Raw genomic sequence first — 14,551 nt, forward strand, 5'->3', positions numbered from 1 at the left:
AACTAAATTAAAAAACTTACTTGTCTTTTGCGAGATGGAAATCCAGCCTTTTCCTTTCCCGAAAAAATTGCTAGTGATTTTTGAGATCTTAGCTAAAATAATCCATGAAATTCTTGGATGTGATGGTCACCCAGAGCCTGGCCAGCCTGACCAGTGGTGTTTTGGGTGTAATATATGGTTTGGACTAAAATGAAAAAAGTTAAGAGGTCTAAACACTGAAATGGCTTCAAGGATTGGTCCCTCCCCTGTCAGGGGAGATTTCTTATCTAGCTGTGCTGGAACATGTGTCAAACACAACACTTGTCATCACTTTGAAGTGTCCTATAAAAGGAAAATGGACCAAATATTTGACTCCTCAAAAATACACAACTAAAATGAATGCTTTTTCAATTGAGTGAATGTTTCAACAAAGAAGTGGGGAAAATCTTGGTGTTTCTAATTAAATGTTAAAACGTGCTTACTATTGACATAAAGAACTTTGCTGATCCTTTAATGGTAACCATAATACACAGATGTTTGTAAGTCATTTGTTTGGAGTTGAAAAGAAATGTGCAGAGGAAATGTTTCTGAAATCCAACTTCATTTTTGCAATTTGCTGTTGCAGGGAACCAATCTACCGCCTTCAAGGCAAATTGTACGAGCTAAGTTCTGTAAGCTTTATTGTTGCTTTTTCATTTAGCTTCCCAGAGGGCAAAGTTTGTCTCTAACACCTTGGTCTGTTGGATACTTGCTACTAAACTATTTAATGTTAAACTGCCTTGTCTCTAACACTTCCTCAACAAAGGATAATTGCAGTTCATCACCTAATGGCTACTAACCTGCTGTTACAAGTGTCCAGTCCTATAACACCTTGTAGAAAATTTGGAATAACCTGAATATATTTATAATTGAGTTTCTCAAACTAAAAGGACTAATTGGTGTTTATTTGTTTCTATAACTGGAAAGCAGTTTTTATCTGATGTAAGTGCCTCTGTTCGTGGAGAAACCTCTTTCTGAAAGGTGGACAAATAAGTTTCTGGTAACCAAAAGGAATCCTTAGCTGGGGTGTAAACGAACATGCTGGTTGTGGGTACAGGTACTGTGCTTGGTGGTTTGTTCATGTAAAGGAATTACTTCTGATAGAAAAAGTGAGTTTTATTAATGAATTTAGCAATATTTAAAGCCTTTTTAGCATTCTTTTCGTAGCACCAGGAGGATCAATATATCATGGACTGATTCTTTTCTAACCTTTCCATCCCATGAGTAAACAGAGATGTGAATGTTTTTAATATTACTAATTAGAATTAATTGTCTAAACAACAGTTAATTTTATAAGAAGTCACTCCTGGTTCATTGATATTTAGGTGTAAAAAGTAAATTTCTATCCTGTGCATCTCTTGGTAAAATCCATGTTGAAAACCTGTTTTTCTCGTTTATTGCTACATAAATTATATTTGTTATCCTGTTAAACTAAACTTATGTTCAATAAAGGAAACAGGACTAAGCAGCACTGATTCTAACAGCAGTGGAATTGAATCTCTTAGGAGATCAAGATCATTCAGCTTTCCCAAAACTGTGGGATGCTCATTCACAATCCCTTTTTTTCCTTTCTTGTAGCTTGCTTTGAACTGGAATAATGCAGATAACTCTTAACCATTTCTGTGTATCTTGGAAATAAGATGAGCACAACAATATTGCATTTTTGGAAGGAATATAATGCCAGTTCCTTTTAACATGTCTTTGCTCCCTTTTCCTCTACTACTAATTTATCCTCTCATGCTTAATCTCTTGGCCTTTTATGTTTGTCGTTCTTTTGCTACCGCCTGAGGTTTTGACCTGGCTCCACAAAGTTTCTTTTTAAGCCACAGGTTAGTCTGTCTTCTAATTTGCTTGAAATAATCAGTGTACTGCTTGGTTTTACATGGCACACTAGCAAGCTCTGGTTCCTGAGAGCTAACCCACTCTTAACTCTGCTTTTTGTGTGTTGAGATGTGTTTGGGTGACTGACATTGTGTGTTTAAACCTTCCCTTCATGATAAACCTGTGAAGGTGTCATTGCTCCATGTGCCCAATTGCTTGCTCTGGGTGTGAGATTGCAGGGTAACTCAAATTGGAGAGGAATTTATTTCATTTAGATGAAATACCCTTTTGTGTTTTACTTCTGCAGCAAAATGTCCTGCAGTACTTGAAGAAGCCCCTAGAATTGGAGAAAGGGCTTATTCTGAACCAGGAATTTCCAGTCACTCTCCAAGTGCTTTGGTTGACCTGCATCTCATAAAATATTATGCCAGCAATCTGATTAAAGTGTTTGGGACACAAGAAGCATTCAGACCCCATTGTGCTAATATGTAACTCTTTCCATAGTAACCCTTATTTTTCTTTCTTTCCTTTTTTTTCCTTTTTTTTTTTTTTCCTTTCTTTTTTCTTAATCCTGCTCTGTAGCTGCTTTCCTGCCTCTTTTCCTCATGAGATACATAAACCCTGTTACCTTGCGTGAAAAAAAAATATTTACAGACATTTTGGGTTTTTTTCCTGAAGCAAGTAGAAGGAAATGGAAGCTTGTGTCATGGTCAGTGAGGTGTCATGAAAAAGGATGATAAGGATGTTTTATTAACAATTGCAGGTGTTTTTATAGAAGAGTTGGTGCCCATGGACAGTCACTTGCTGCTAAATTTTGAGATACCATTGAATGAGACATGGTGCTCTTGAATTTTAACTTAATCAAGACATGAGGATTATTGCTGTTCTAAATCCCTTTTAACTATACTTATTTTTTAGGTTAACATTTCTTCATGAGTGACTTAATCACCTCAGTCCTTATTTAACTACATCAAGAAGCATCTTTCAGATTTTCAATATTGAGTTCTTTGCTTCAGTAAATACAATTTTTCTTTAAAATAGGCATGTGTAGGACTTAACTCATTACTGTTGAGTTTTACAATGTACTATACAGTGATTTTTGGGGAAGCAGTGTCAAAAGATCTCACTTCTTTTCAGTATCAAAACAGATTTGATCAGTTTATGCTCTTATGTCTGATAAATGACAGTGAAATGCTGCATTAGGCTTTCCTTCTAGTCTGTTCTTCCTCTTTAACCTCTGGAGTGAGAATCTTCACGTTTGAACCAATAGCTTGGAAGGATGTTTTACAGAGCAGGTTTTGCAATTTCTATTCTCTCAAGGTCCTTACTGTTTTGTAACACATAAGGCTATGGCAGTGATTAGAAGGCAGAGTAGTGCTGGATCTTGATCTGTGTTCAGTTTTATTTCAGTGGATTTATGTAGCACAGCTTCAGTAGAAGCTCGTGGCAACTCAGCAAATGCTGCTGCTTGTGTTGAGAAAAACTGCTGCTTATTGAGAAAATCAGTCTCATGATTTTCACACTTGGATTTCTGTCTGCCCACTCAGCTTCACTTATCTCTCACCTACCTTGAAGTCACCTTTTAAATACTTCTCTTAAAGAAATGGAGCAATTTCTTATTACTTATGTTCTCTATGTATAGAAATATATATTTCTTTTACAAATACTACATTTGGTTTAATGGAATGACTAAGCCATGCAGAAATACATAAAATATACTCATATCAAATCCTGCTTTCCTGTTTATCCTTTAAATGGTGGTGAAGTTGAACAACAGATACAGTTTGGGGTTTGTGCAGCTGAACTGTCAGAAAATGACTTCCTTCTAGCCTGCTCATGTACATTCCTACCCTCTAAGTTTCATTTTTCAGCCAGCCAGATTAGGTCTCAGGATCCTGAAGGAAGGAACTGTGTCATCTCTTGTTCATCCTGTACATGGAGTCCTGCATGGTCAAAATATTGGCTGCAGAGGCACTTGCCATATATTTCACCTTCCTGAAGTTCTTAACTGGTGTCACTGGGATCTGGGTTCCACAGAGAGACATTTTGAAATATGATCTAAAATGAAATGAAATATTGAAATTGATCTCTTAAACACAAACCAGCCTGAAAATGGGTTACTGAAAATCATGAACACACTGCTTTTTCATTTTTACTATACAAGGCAGATAACACAATAGTTAAAAAAAAAACAAAACAAAACAAACACAGCAAACACCTTCCCCCCCTTTCTCCCTGTCAGTTTTGTTTTTTTTTTTTAACTTCAAAAGTCTCTTTGAAAATCCTTGCTGCTTATTGCCTGTGAGAGGACACTTAATACTAAAATGTAGCTTAAGTAATTTTTGGAGAAATTGGCTGGAGTTTAAGATGTAATTTGGCTTATCTGGAAGTAAAACTATGCTGCTTAGTCCCACTTTGTTTTCCACTTAGACCTTGATCTCCCTGCTCCCAACACTGGTGCTGAGTATTTTGAAAGTGTAGCTCTTTGTGGTGAACAAAATGTGCCTGGGAAATGGGAACAATTCAATGAAAAAAGGCTTAGCACACTAAGTCATCTTTCTCTTGGAACCTCTTCCAAGTATTTGGGATAGTTCTGATCTGTTGTAATGTCCAGGATATTTTAGAGGACATTGGACCCTGCTTTCCCAGAGGTGTACAGATAGTCAGGTCTAGAAATTTCTATGGGAAAATCCATGTACCCAAGATGTTACAACTAATAGCTTAGTGCCCTGCTCTCCCTGCAGTGTTGTGTGGGAATGACAGCTGGATCTAATCCTCAGCACGCAGGATTTTTGAGGAAACAACTGGCAAATTCCTTCCTCTACAAGACAGTGACCAATGTTTATATGAGCAAGTCAGCTTCTTTCTATCCACCCCCAACACTGGCTCTGCATTTGGGGGGAGATGTGTTGGACTGGAGCAAGACAGTCTTTGGGAACTATGAAATTAGTTCCTACATTATTCCACATTGAAAGCTTCCTTCTTAAATGCAGAGTTTAGATTTTAAAATCTTGGTGTGGGCTGTTGAGACCTCTGCCACAACTGTGTTCATGTTCACCTGAGAAGATTTGACTCTTACCAAGGTGCTGCAAAGCCCATGGTAAAGGGAGGGGAAATACTGAAAGGAAAAGCAGTGTGATTCCATCCCCTTCCCTGCAAGGTGCTAGTGAGGTGTTTCTCATCACTTTGCTCCTAGAACCCACCTCTGTAGCTGCACTGGGACATCTGTCTCAAACTTTTTGCCTTCTCTGGGTTGTTATGTCCAGCCCAGTTTTCAGTAGTCTGCTGGCCTGGCTGCTTTCTGGATGTTGATCCATGCTTTAAAGGGAGCAACACAGCATTTTGGCTTAGAGCATCCTCTTTTTCTTTCCACCTCAATACTTCATAGGCAAGCAGAGGGTGTTGCCCAGAGGCTGAAGTTCCCTGCATGTTTGGCTGGTTAGACAGGTCTGGTGTCTTGTTCAGAGTGTGGTGGGAAGGAATCTCTGCTTTCTCCTCTATATATTGGAAAAAAAAAAAACTTCCAATAAAATTCCAAGTTTCTATATGATCCAGAAGACAGTTCTTGTTACCTTTCTCTTCAATTCTGGAGTGTCTCATTCCTCTAAAGTTTTTTGTTCCTTTTCCTTCTCTTTGCATGGTGTAGCCTCCTGGCCTCAGTATTTACAGCTGTGCTGTTCTTATGGATTCTTTCTCCTTTGCATTGCATCTGTTTTGTAAAGTTCTGCACTACCCATTTCCCTGTATTTTTTATTGCCCCCTCTTTTCCTCTTCTAACTTAGGTGGGGATAATAGCTCTCATACACCTCTTTTCTTCTTCCTATCTTAATTTAAAATTAACCATAAAAGACATCTCCATTTTGTTACTTGATTCACCCTCTTTGGAAGATGCCCAATGTGTGCCAGCAGCCACTCACTTTACCAGAATCTCCAGGTGTTTTCCTAATTTCCAGCTTTACAGGTGACCTTAACAATTAGAACAGCATTGTTACATATGAAGTTGTGTGGATTTTTACAATGTATTATTATAGAGCAAATAAATATCTTCAAATTTACACAATCCTTAATGCACTCATACTTACTCTAAGTACAACATGATAATACTTGGGCTTCTTTCTTTTTCCACTTTTTTTTTCTTTACTTTTTAAATCTTGAATGATAAGAGCCTGCAGAAACTGTTGAATTTGCAAAGACTGAAAAAAATGCACCATTTTTTTTATTATTTAAAAAGTATTTATTTAAAAGAATTAATGCAGCAGCAGAATTAATGTCAAGTGAATAATGGACTAAAGTTATGCCTGACTGCACCTCTGCACAGGTCATCAGGAAAGGTTGGCTGACCATCAACAATATTGGCATCATGAAAGGAGGATCCAAGGAATACTGGTTCGTTCTAACTGCAGAAAGCCTGTCCTGGTATAAAGATGATGAGGTAAGGAATGAACAACTTTTTTCTACCAGGAAAAAAATCCTGGTATTTATTCAGTTTTCTAATACCAGCTTAAAAATTAACATATGATTAATTGCTGTGTTCCATCTCAAGCACTTGGAGGTGCATCTAAGATTAGACATGGCAATTTTGGAGGTGGTTTTGGCATTGCTTTTTTCAGTCTGATTTTTGCTTAGTTTGAAGTATAATAATTCTTGAAAATACTTACAGAATGTCTTCTGCTATGCAGCTCCTGTAAGAAATTGTTTGGTTGTCTGCAAGTCAGTTGGTATATGGAGGGAATTGGTCACTGATTTTCATATGCATATTTTAGATCAACTTTTTTCTACCAGGAAAAAATAACCCTGGTATTTATTCAGTTTTCTGATACTAGCTTAAAAATTAAGATAAAATTAATTGCTGTGTTCCATCTCAAGCCCTTGGAGGTGCATCTAAGATTTGTCATGGCAATTTTGGAGGTGGTTTTGGCATTGCTTTTTTCAGTCTCATCTTTGCTTAGTTTGATAATACTAAAAGTATATACTAAATACTAAATGATATACTAAAAGTATAATAATTCCTGAAAATACTTAGAGAATGTCTTCTGCTATGCAGCTCCAGTAAGAAATTGTTTGGTTGCCTGCAAGTCACTTGGTATATGGAGGGAATTGGTCACTGATTTTCATATGCACATTTTAGATCAATGTCACTTACTTGATAAGATAATAATAGACTAATGTCTCCAACCTTAGCCATTCTATGAATTGCCAAACAGTTGTATTTTGAGAGTCATGGAAATACCAGGAGTTCATTCAGGCCAACAGGGAAGATAACTCAGCAATTTCTAAGAGTGGTAAGAGAAGATAACAGCATAGGATTTTCTGCTTTGCTGCTGGAAGTTCCTCCTTAAGTACAAATTTGCTGCATAGTTTGATTATTCTGTTCTGGGAAAGAGTTCACAAAGTTTTGTTGGGGATTTGTTTTTGTTTTGGTTTGGTTTTTTTGGGTTTTGTTTTTTTGTTTTTTTTTACTAGGCCTTTCTCAGCAGGACTTAGAATAAAGTCTGGTTTTAGATGCTTTCTGCAGACAAAGCAGCATGATCAAAGCTGCAGCTTGACCATTAGGTTAATCAAAAGACCAGTGCCTTTCTGTTTCAGAAACAGAACTATTGGCTTCTGAAAACAAAGAAGTAAATATTTCATCTCCTGGCTGAATTCCAATTACTATAATTACATTTCTTCCCTTTCAAAACGTTCTCCTCACTTTCAGCTTGGGTTTGGTAGCTGTCACATCTTGTTCTCAGCTGATTCCTGAAATGGCTGCATGCTGTTGTGTTTCCAGCCTGGTAAGAGATGTTCTCCTCAGTGATGTGTGAGGTGATACCCATGTTTATGTGGCTGGGCTCTGCTCAGATCTGTTCAGATCCCTCTGATCAGCCTCCCACTGGGGCTGATCCTTTCTCCAGTCCTTGTACAGCACCAAGGGCCTCTCAGCTGCAGCTGGGGAAGATGCAGAAAGTCTCAGCTTTCTTCTTTTGCCCCCATGAGGAGTTTGTTCCCTCTCTGTCTCCAGGAAGAAATGGAGTAGCTTGTGGACCACAGGGCTCTGAACACGTCCTTGACAAAGCTTCAGTGCTTGTGGGGCCCTCTAGTGCTGTGTGCCCCCTCTAGTGTGAGCTGAGCCCTTTTTTCTAGTCTGGAATTTGCTCTGAGATGAAAATCACTCCCTAAATGCAAGTGGTTGCTTGCAGTTGCTGTTGAGATGTAAATGATTTCCTTTATTTGTGAGTTGCAGCCTTTATAGAGAAGAATCCCCAGTGGGATGGGTTTTGAAGCACATTATTTTGGCACAAGATGTCACAATTTATTATATGGTATCAGTATTATGAAAACAAAACCAGAAGGTTGGTTTTTTGACGTGGTTTTGTTGCTGCTTAAAGACACAATGGGATTTTATTCCTTGATGAGATGAGAATCAGGGCATAAGGATGCTTTTTAGGGTTGTAATTATGGAAATACCAAGCTGATGTTTGACCAGTGTGGGTAAAGCATTATGTTTATTAGTTATATATTAGTTATGTAACTACTGTTCTGAATTCTTTTCTGCTTGTGTCTGGAGTTGCTCGTGTTCTGAACCTTATGTGGCCAGCACTATAACTTTGTGTTTTTCTACTAGCTTAAAACCAAGGAAGGAAAATCCTGTGTACTACTTTAAGGCTGTTGTAAGTAGGGGGAGGATTAGCACATTCTCTGACCTCACAAATATAGCTCTCTTTCCTGGAGGATTCCATTTAATGCTAACTGAAGTACCACGAGCCATGCCTACACAAAAGATAAAATCTGAGCATCTTAGCTCTCATTTTTTAAGTAGCACAAAGAGCTGGAAGTTTATTGTGCTGAGGTTCATTTTGGGGTCAACCTGCAAAATGTGAAGTTTGTGAATTAGCTGCTTCTGCATTAGGATAAAATGTATTTTGGGAATGTGGAATGCCATTGTAGGTTGTGAACCCAAAAGTTCTTTATTGTCAGAAAAAGGATGCTGTTTGTAAAGTGGTGTAGCATTTTTATAGGGCATAGAGAATGAGATTTTGATTCTTTCCAAAGCATCCAGAGACTTCACTGGCATTACTGGTGTGTGAAGGATGGCGAGTGGGCTGTAGGATAACCTCTGAAAATGTGACATTTACATTTATTGGAAAAAAAGTCTTTACTCTTATTTCCATCTGAATTATTTCCACTCTGTTTCAATAGGAAAGGATTGTATTATCAATATCTAGTGATTAATGCAGTTTGTATTAGAAACACACAGATATTTCCCAATTGTAAATTGTAAATACTCTCTGTAGTTTGGGAGAGAGCTATGAAAATAAGTGAGGATGCAAGAGAGTGGAAAGGGGGGACATTACCCTAAAGTCTGACATTGTGTCTGCTTACAGAATTAACTGGCCATATAATAAGCTGCTCTCAGCTTCTGTGCTAGCAGAGATGTTAGTGATTTTTTTTTTTATTATATATATACTGACAGTAACCTAATAATGCAAATTGTTCAAGCTACGCCTGAGAAGTAAACGGGAGGACAAAGCATACAACAGTGCTGCAAGGCTGCCTGTAACTAAAACTTGGTGTTAGTGAGTTAATGAGAACATCTAGGAAAAGAGTACTATAGGAAGCACAGTAAAAATTTCAGCAGTGGGTTTTATTGTCTTTTATAGGCAGTGCTGTTGGACTCTAGCTGGGTTGTCGTACACAGCTCGGTTACTGAGTGGCGTCTGGGATCCCGAGTGGCTCTTGGCTGGAGCTGGTGGTGAAGATGCTCTGGTGTGTCAGAGTGGTTCCCCAGTGTCGGCTGTCCCTCAGGCTGGGTTGTCATGCGACTGCCTGTCTGTGCCTGCTGTACAGGTGAGAGGATGTTCTGCACAGCAAGTGTAGACAGGCAGACACATGACAACTCCGTCCAGCCAGTCCCTTGGAGCCATCACCGCTGCTGTGCAACAGTTTGTACCGTTCCAGTTAGGGGGGGAGTTGTTGGGGGAGGGAACACACATAATTAAACTTTAAAACATTAGGAGCTGTAGAACAAGAACACAACTTGGTTTTATTCAGAAAAGAAGAATTCTGGTACATCAGGTTGTGCTGACATGTGTCAGGGATGTGATTTCAACAGACCGGTCATACTGAACATCTGGAAAAGCAGAAAGGATCAAAACTGGGCTTTATTTGATATGCAGCTTGTCCAGGATTTTGCCTGCCTGTTGTACTCGCACATAGTAAGTTAACCAGATGGTTTTGCTCTTCTTGGAAGCACAGAAATACTGAAGTTCAAGATAAAGGATATGTTTATACAGTACATATTTTCTAGGAGCAGATAAGTACAGTAATCTGGCTTGTTAAAAATAAAAACCTTTATGTATAAATGGAGGCAACCACTTGCACATTAACCCACTTAAGGGGAATGTGCTGGAAAGAAAATCGGTTGCATTTTATGTCAATTTTGCAGTTATAGGAGATCTGTACACATGTGATAGTTTTTAATATGTTGCTCTGCATATTCTTTAAATTTAGCTTTATTTCAAAATCTGGATTTGAAAGGAAACAAAATTTTCAGTTAAATATAGACTATACTATAGATGAAAAGCATGCAAATTGTGTGATTTCACATCACAAAATGTGCTACTTTGCTAAACTTTCCTGCATACAAAATGCACACAGTGACTGCAATCCAGTTTAGCAATGTGATTTGCAGCTTTGCTGGGGTACTGTTTCAAAAGGTATAAAACACACTGGGAGCTTGAAAGGGGGGAAAAAGTTGTATCATTTTTCTAGCAGACTAAATGATTCTGTTTTCTACTGGCATTCTTAAATCAGTGTTGCTCACTAGTGCCTCCATAGGTGAGCAACAAACTTGTGCTTTCAAACCCTTCTCAAACAACTCCCTCACACAACAGCAGCAAAACTCTTAATAAAGTTCCAGCACGAACACTGAGTATAAAAGGGATGAATTTACAAAAGGTGAGGATAGTGTTGAGGTTTAAATTAGACTGCTATTAATTCAGATTTAATTATTCAGGTGGTCTAGCTCTGATCATTATTTTTCCATCAAGAAAAAAGATACCTTTTAGCTAAGGCACAAACGGAATAGTACAAAGTAAGTTTATCAACTGTACGAAGAAAATTTTCCTTAAACCTAATAAAATGGAATAAGATGTATTAAAAAAATGAGTTGAGGACAAAATATGACTCATAATGTCTCTTTCAGACATGAAAGAGTAACCCCAGTGCATTAAATAGGTTTGCTTTGACTTTATAATATGCTTGCTTAAATTTTAGTGCCTGTACGTGAAATTTTGTGTGTTTTTTCCTGCACACTTCACCATTTTAAAGAAAAACAAAAGTGGCAAATCAGAAGTACTTCTAAAACAAATATAAAACAGTGTTTTATAGATTTAACAATTTAGTTTCTGCTTTTGCTCATTATCAAAGATCTTTAGTCTGGGAGAAAATTAGGTCTCACTTTCTGTGTTATGGGTCCTTGAAATAGAAAAGAATTGCGTAGTAAAATTAATTGGCAACCTATATTATAAAAAGATTGCAAGAAAAAAAAAGTGCATTTTAATAACAAAAGCATGCATTTTAATGAATAGATTTTTCTGTTAGCTGTCAGGGGAGTTATGTTGAGAGAAAAAGCTGGATGTGGAAAGCTTTACACGGTCTTTCTAATTATTGTACACAAGGAGAATTCATCAAACAATCAGCAAAGAGCTTTACATCTTGAACTGAGACAAATTTCTTTTGCCTTCAGTTAATTCCCTGGATGTGATTAGCAACTGGGTAGTTATCTCCACTGGATACTTTTTTAAAGTATCCAGTATTCCTTGAAGTAGTAGCTGATTTGCTAAGTCAGGGCTTAAGATTTTAGGGTGTTGTATCTGGGCTCAAGAATATTTAGAATATGTGCAGCAACAATAAAAAATATCCCACGATTTTCAATATTATATTCGCAGAAACCCTTATTAAGGCTCTGACTTTAAATATTGCTAGCTTGGAAATTGCAGTTGTGATCGGGATGTTTTATTTGAGGGTGGGTTGTTATTTTTAGGAACTGTTTTGCAATGCAGCATAAAATGCATTACAGAAGTACAGTAGCATTATACAGGAAAGTTTCAGTCTTAACTGTGACATTTCCTCTCTTTTTTGTATGTTTAACCTGACCTTTAATATTATTTCAATTAGCATTTTAGTTTGTTGGGTTTTTAAAATTAAAATACAGTTTAGGAAGCAAAGCCTTTTGTAAGTGAAAGTAAAGTTATGCCTTGAGTAAAAATTATTATTTAAAACTTTAGGGTTTTATTTTCCAATCTGCTTAATCAGCCTTTGATTAAAAGATGACAATAATTTAACATTCTATCTAGAAGTCTGGAATTTTAATGGAAGTATTTTGCTATTTTAGTTATAATTTTTTCCATCTAGCTCTGATACTTGGGTGGTCTGCAGAAATGCCTGTGGACGCACGGGAATAGTCCAGGAAGGGGGGCAAGGAGCATGGAGAGGAGAGGATAGCAGTGCCTGAGAGTTTGGGAAGTACAGAGGTGCTCAATAGCAGTGGGGATGATAAGACAGAAGATAAATGTAACTTAATGACAAGGGAGAAAAATGACAAATGGCACGGGTGTTTTAAAGTAACTTTTTTTTTCTTTCTTCTTATTTGGATGCTTATTTGATCTATTTTTATTTCTGTCAAGCTGACTTGCCCCCACCCTTTTGCTTTTTTCCTTTTGTTTAAACATTAAAGGACTATATATAAAAAAAGTATGAAATAGCTTTCTTCCTCTTCCCTATTTAATTTTGTTGAGCGTACTGAAAAAAAAAACCTCCTTAAAGATGAAAGAAAGTCCCTTATATTGGAACACTTGTGTGTTTAAATGGCCATACTGACTTTAATCTGCTTTTCCTGGTTTTGTGCATTCTCTGGTAGTATGAACTCTACCATTTAGTTCATACAAGAGGCTCAGGCATTGGGATCGTCCTTACGGAACTCTCACCAGGATTTGGTGAGATCCTGCTAATTTTTTTTTAATAATTGCAAAAAGTGATGTTTGTTTTTTTTTCTCTTGAAGCATATTTACAGCTATTTTGTGTTTGTTGACATGAATATTTAAACCATCTTCTTTTATAACTGTGGAAAAAATTTTTTCTGTCTGATTACGCTCAATTAGAACTCGTTTCACCTCAAACCGTGCCATTAGGAGAGCCACAGAATCATTTAATTCACTTGGAAAATGTTTTGCTTGCTGGGTTGAAGTGGCTATATGTCCCTATTCATTCCCAACAATACAGCCTTTCTTTCCCTATCTGTTGCTTTGCACTCTGCATTTCCACCCCCCTCCTTTCCAAGCCCCGTGCCAAAGGGGCCTCCGAGACCTCAGCCTTGCAGTCTAAAAATGTAACTTTGAAGAGTCATGGGTGTATGGGAGGGGAATCACTTCCTAAATCCAGAAAGGTCATTTAAAATAAAGATTAATGCAAATAGTGGACTTGAGATAAGGGAAACCCTGGTTCCATGTATTTTCATTGTCCTTGCTTATTTAGCAAAGTTAAGAGAGGCTGCTGCTGAGAGCCTATTGCTGGCTGGATAACAAGACTTTCTTTCTTAATTTCTAGATCAGCATTATAAAAAAAAAAATAAGAGAAGCTATACAAGTAAGCACTAGATAGAAAACATATTTGCAAATGATTCTATTTTCCTTGAAAGCATAATTGAGCAAGCTTCTGAAAACGTTTTTCTACCACTTAAACAAAATCTAAGTCATAAAGCTCTGCAGATTTGCTAAACACAAAATAAGAATCGTACCTAGAGTGGTTGAGAAATATTAATGCAAGTTTTAATCTGGTTCCATTCCTTTAATTTCTTCTCCTAACTGTATTTAACTGTGTGTTGTAGCTCTACTTTAAATTAAAATAAGAAAAAAAATTCAACCTACTCGTACTCTAATGGGTGTACTATACTGGTACACACACACTGATTTAATCCTAAAGGTGGTCTTCCATGAAATAAAGGAAGAGAGAGTGGATAATGTATTAAGTGTATAAATGCTATAAAAAGAAGAATCCTTTTAGTTAAGATATCTAAGGTTTGGTGGGAGGCTAAAGGAGGTGACAGTGCTAGTTCTTGCTTTGTAGGCTTTGATACAGCCAGTACAGACACAGCCACACCAGTGCTCTGCTGCTATCTCTGCCCAGTAGGACTTATACTGATTAATGAAGGAGCAACGAGAAAGGTAATAATAAAAATCACATACATAACATGCAAAACTTGCACAGCATAAAGGCTGTTTAAAATATTACACATATTATGCAAAATTGGCTGGTTAGAATACGAATAGCTGCATATTTATGCTAATTCTTTTTATAGTAGAGCTATTCAAAGCCTTCCTGGCAATAATGAGCACCATATAGATGGTTTTTTTTTTTTCATGTTGCAGTAGTTTGTTACTAGTGTTAACTTTAGGGGAGCTGACTCTGGAGTTCAGCTGGTATCAAATTGCAGCCCAGACTTTTTGTATTATTTTGTCCGTGGGGATTTCTTTCAGCCTGAGGGTTGGTTTTGGTTGTTTTTTTGGTTTTTTGTTTTTGGTTTGTTTTTTTTTTTTCCTTTTTGTTTTTTTGTTTTTCCCCTAGCAGGACAGCTGGAAATTCACCAAAGCAAACTTCTACATTCGTTTACAAATTCGGTTTTTATCAGTGGGATTGGGGACAATGTAACTTTTTCAATGTTAACAGAAAAATC

At 37.2% G+C, this 14,551-nt stretch overlaps 1 protein-coding gene across 1 annotated transcript in view; it reads left to right on the top strand.

Moving 5' to 3' along the window:
* The window catches only part of DNM3 (dynamin 3), a 141,775-nt gene that overhangs the window by 31,198 nt on the left and 96,026 nt on the right, over nt 1-14,551 (top strand). Inside the window, exons 14-15 of the mRNA XM_071751467.1 lie at nt 605-634; nt 6,158-6,271. Coding sequence (XP_071607568.1) covers nt 605-634; nt 6,158-6,271 — 144 coding nt within the window. The remainder of the gene's footprint in view (nt 1-604; nt 635-6,157; nt 6,272-14,551) is intronic.

This window comes from Heliangelus exortis, chromosome 8 (assembly GCF_036169615.1).
Source record: "Heliangelus exortis chromosome 8, bHelExo1.hap1, whole genome shotgun sequence".
Classification (NCBI taxonomy): domain Eukaryota; kingdom Metazoa; phylum Chordata; class Aves; order Apodiformes; family Trochilidae; genus Heliangelus; species Heliangelus exortis.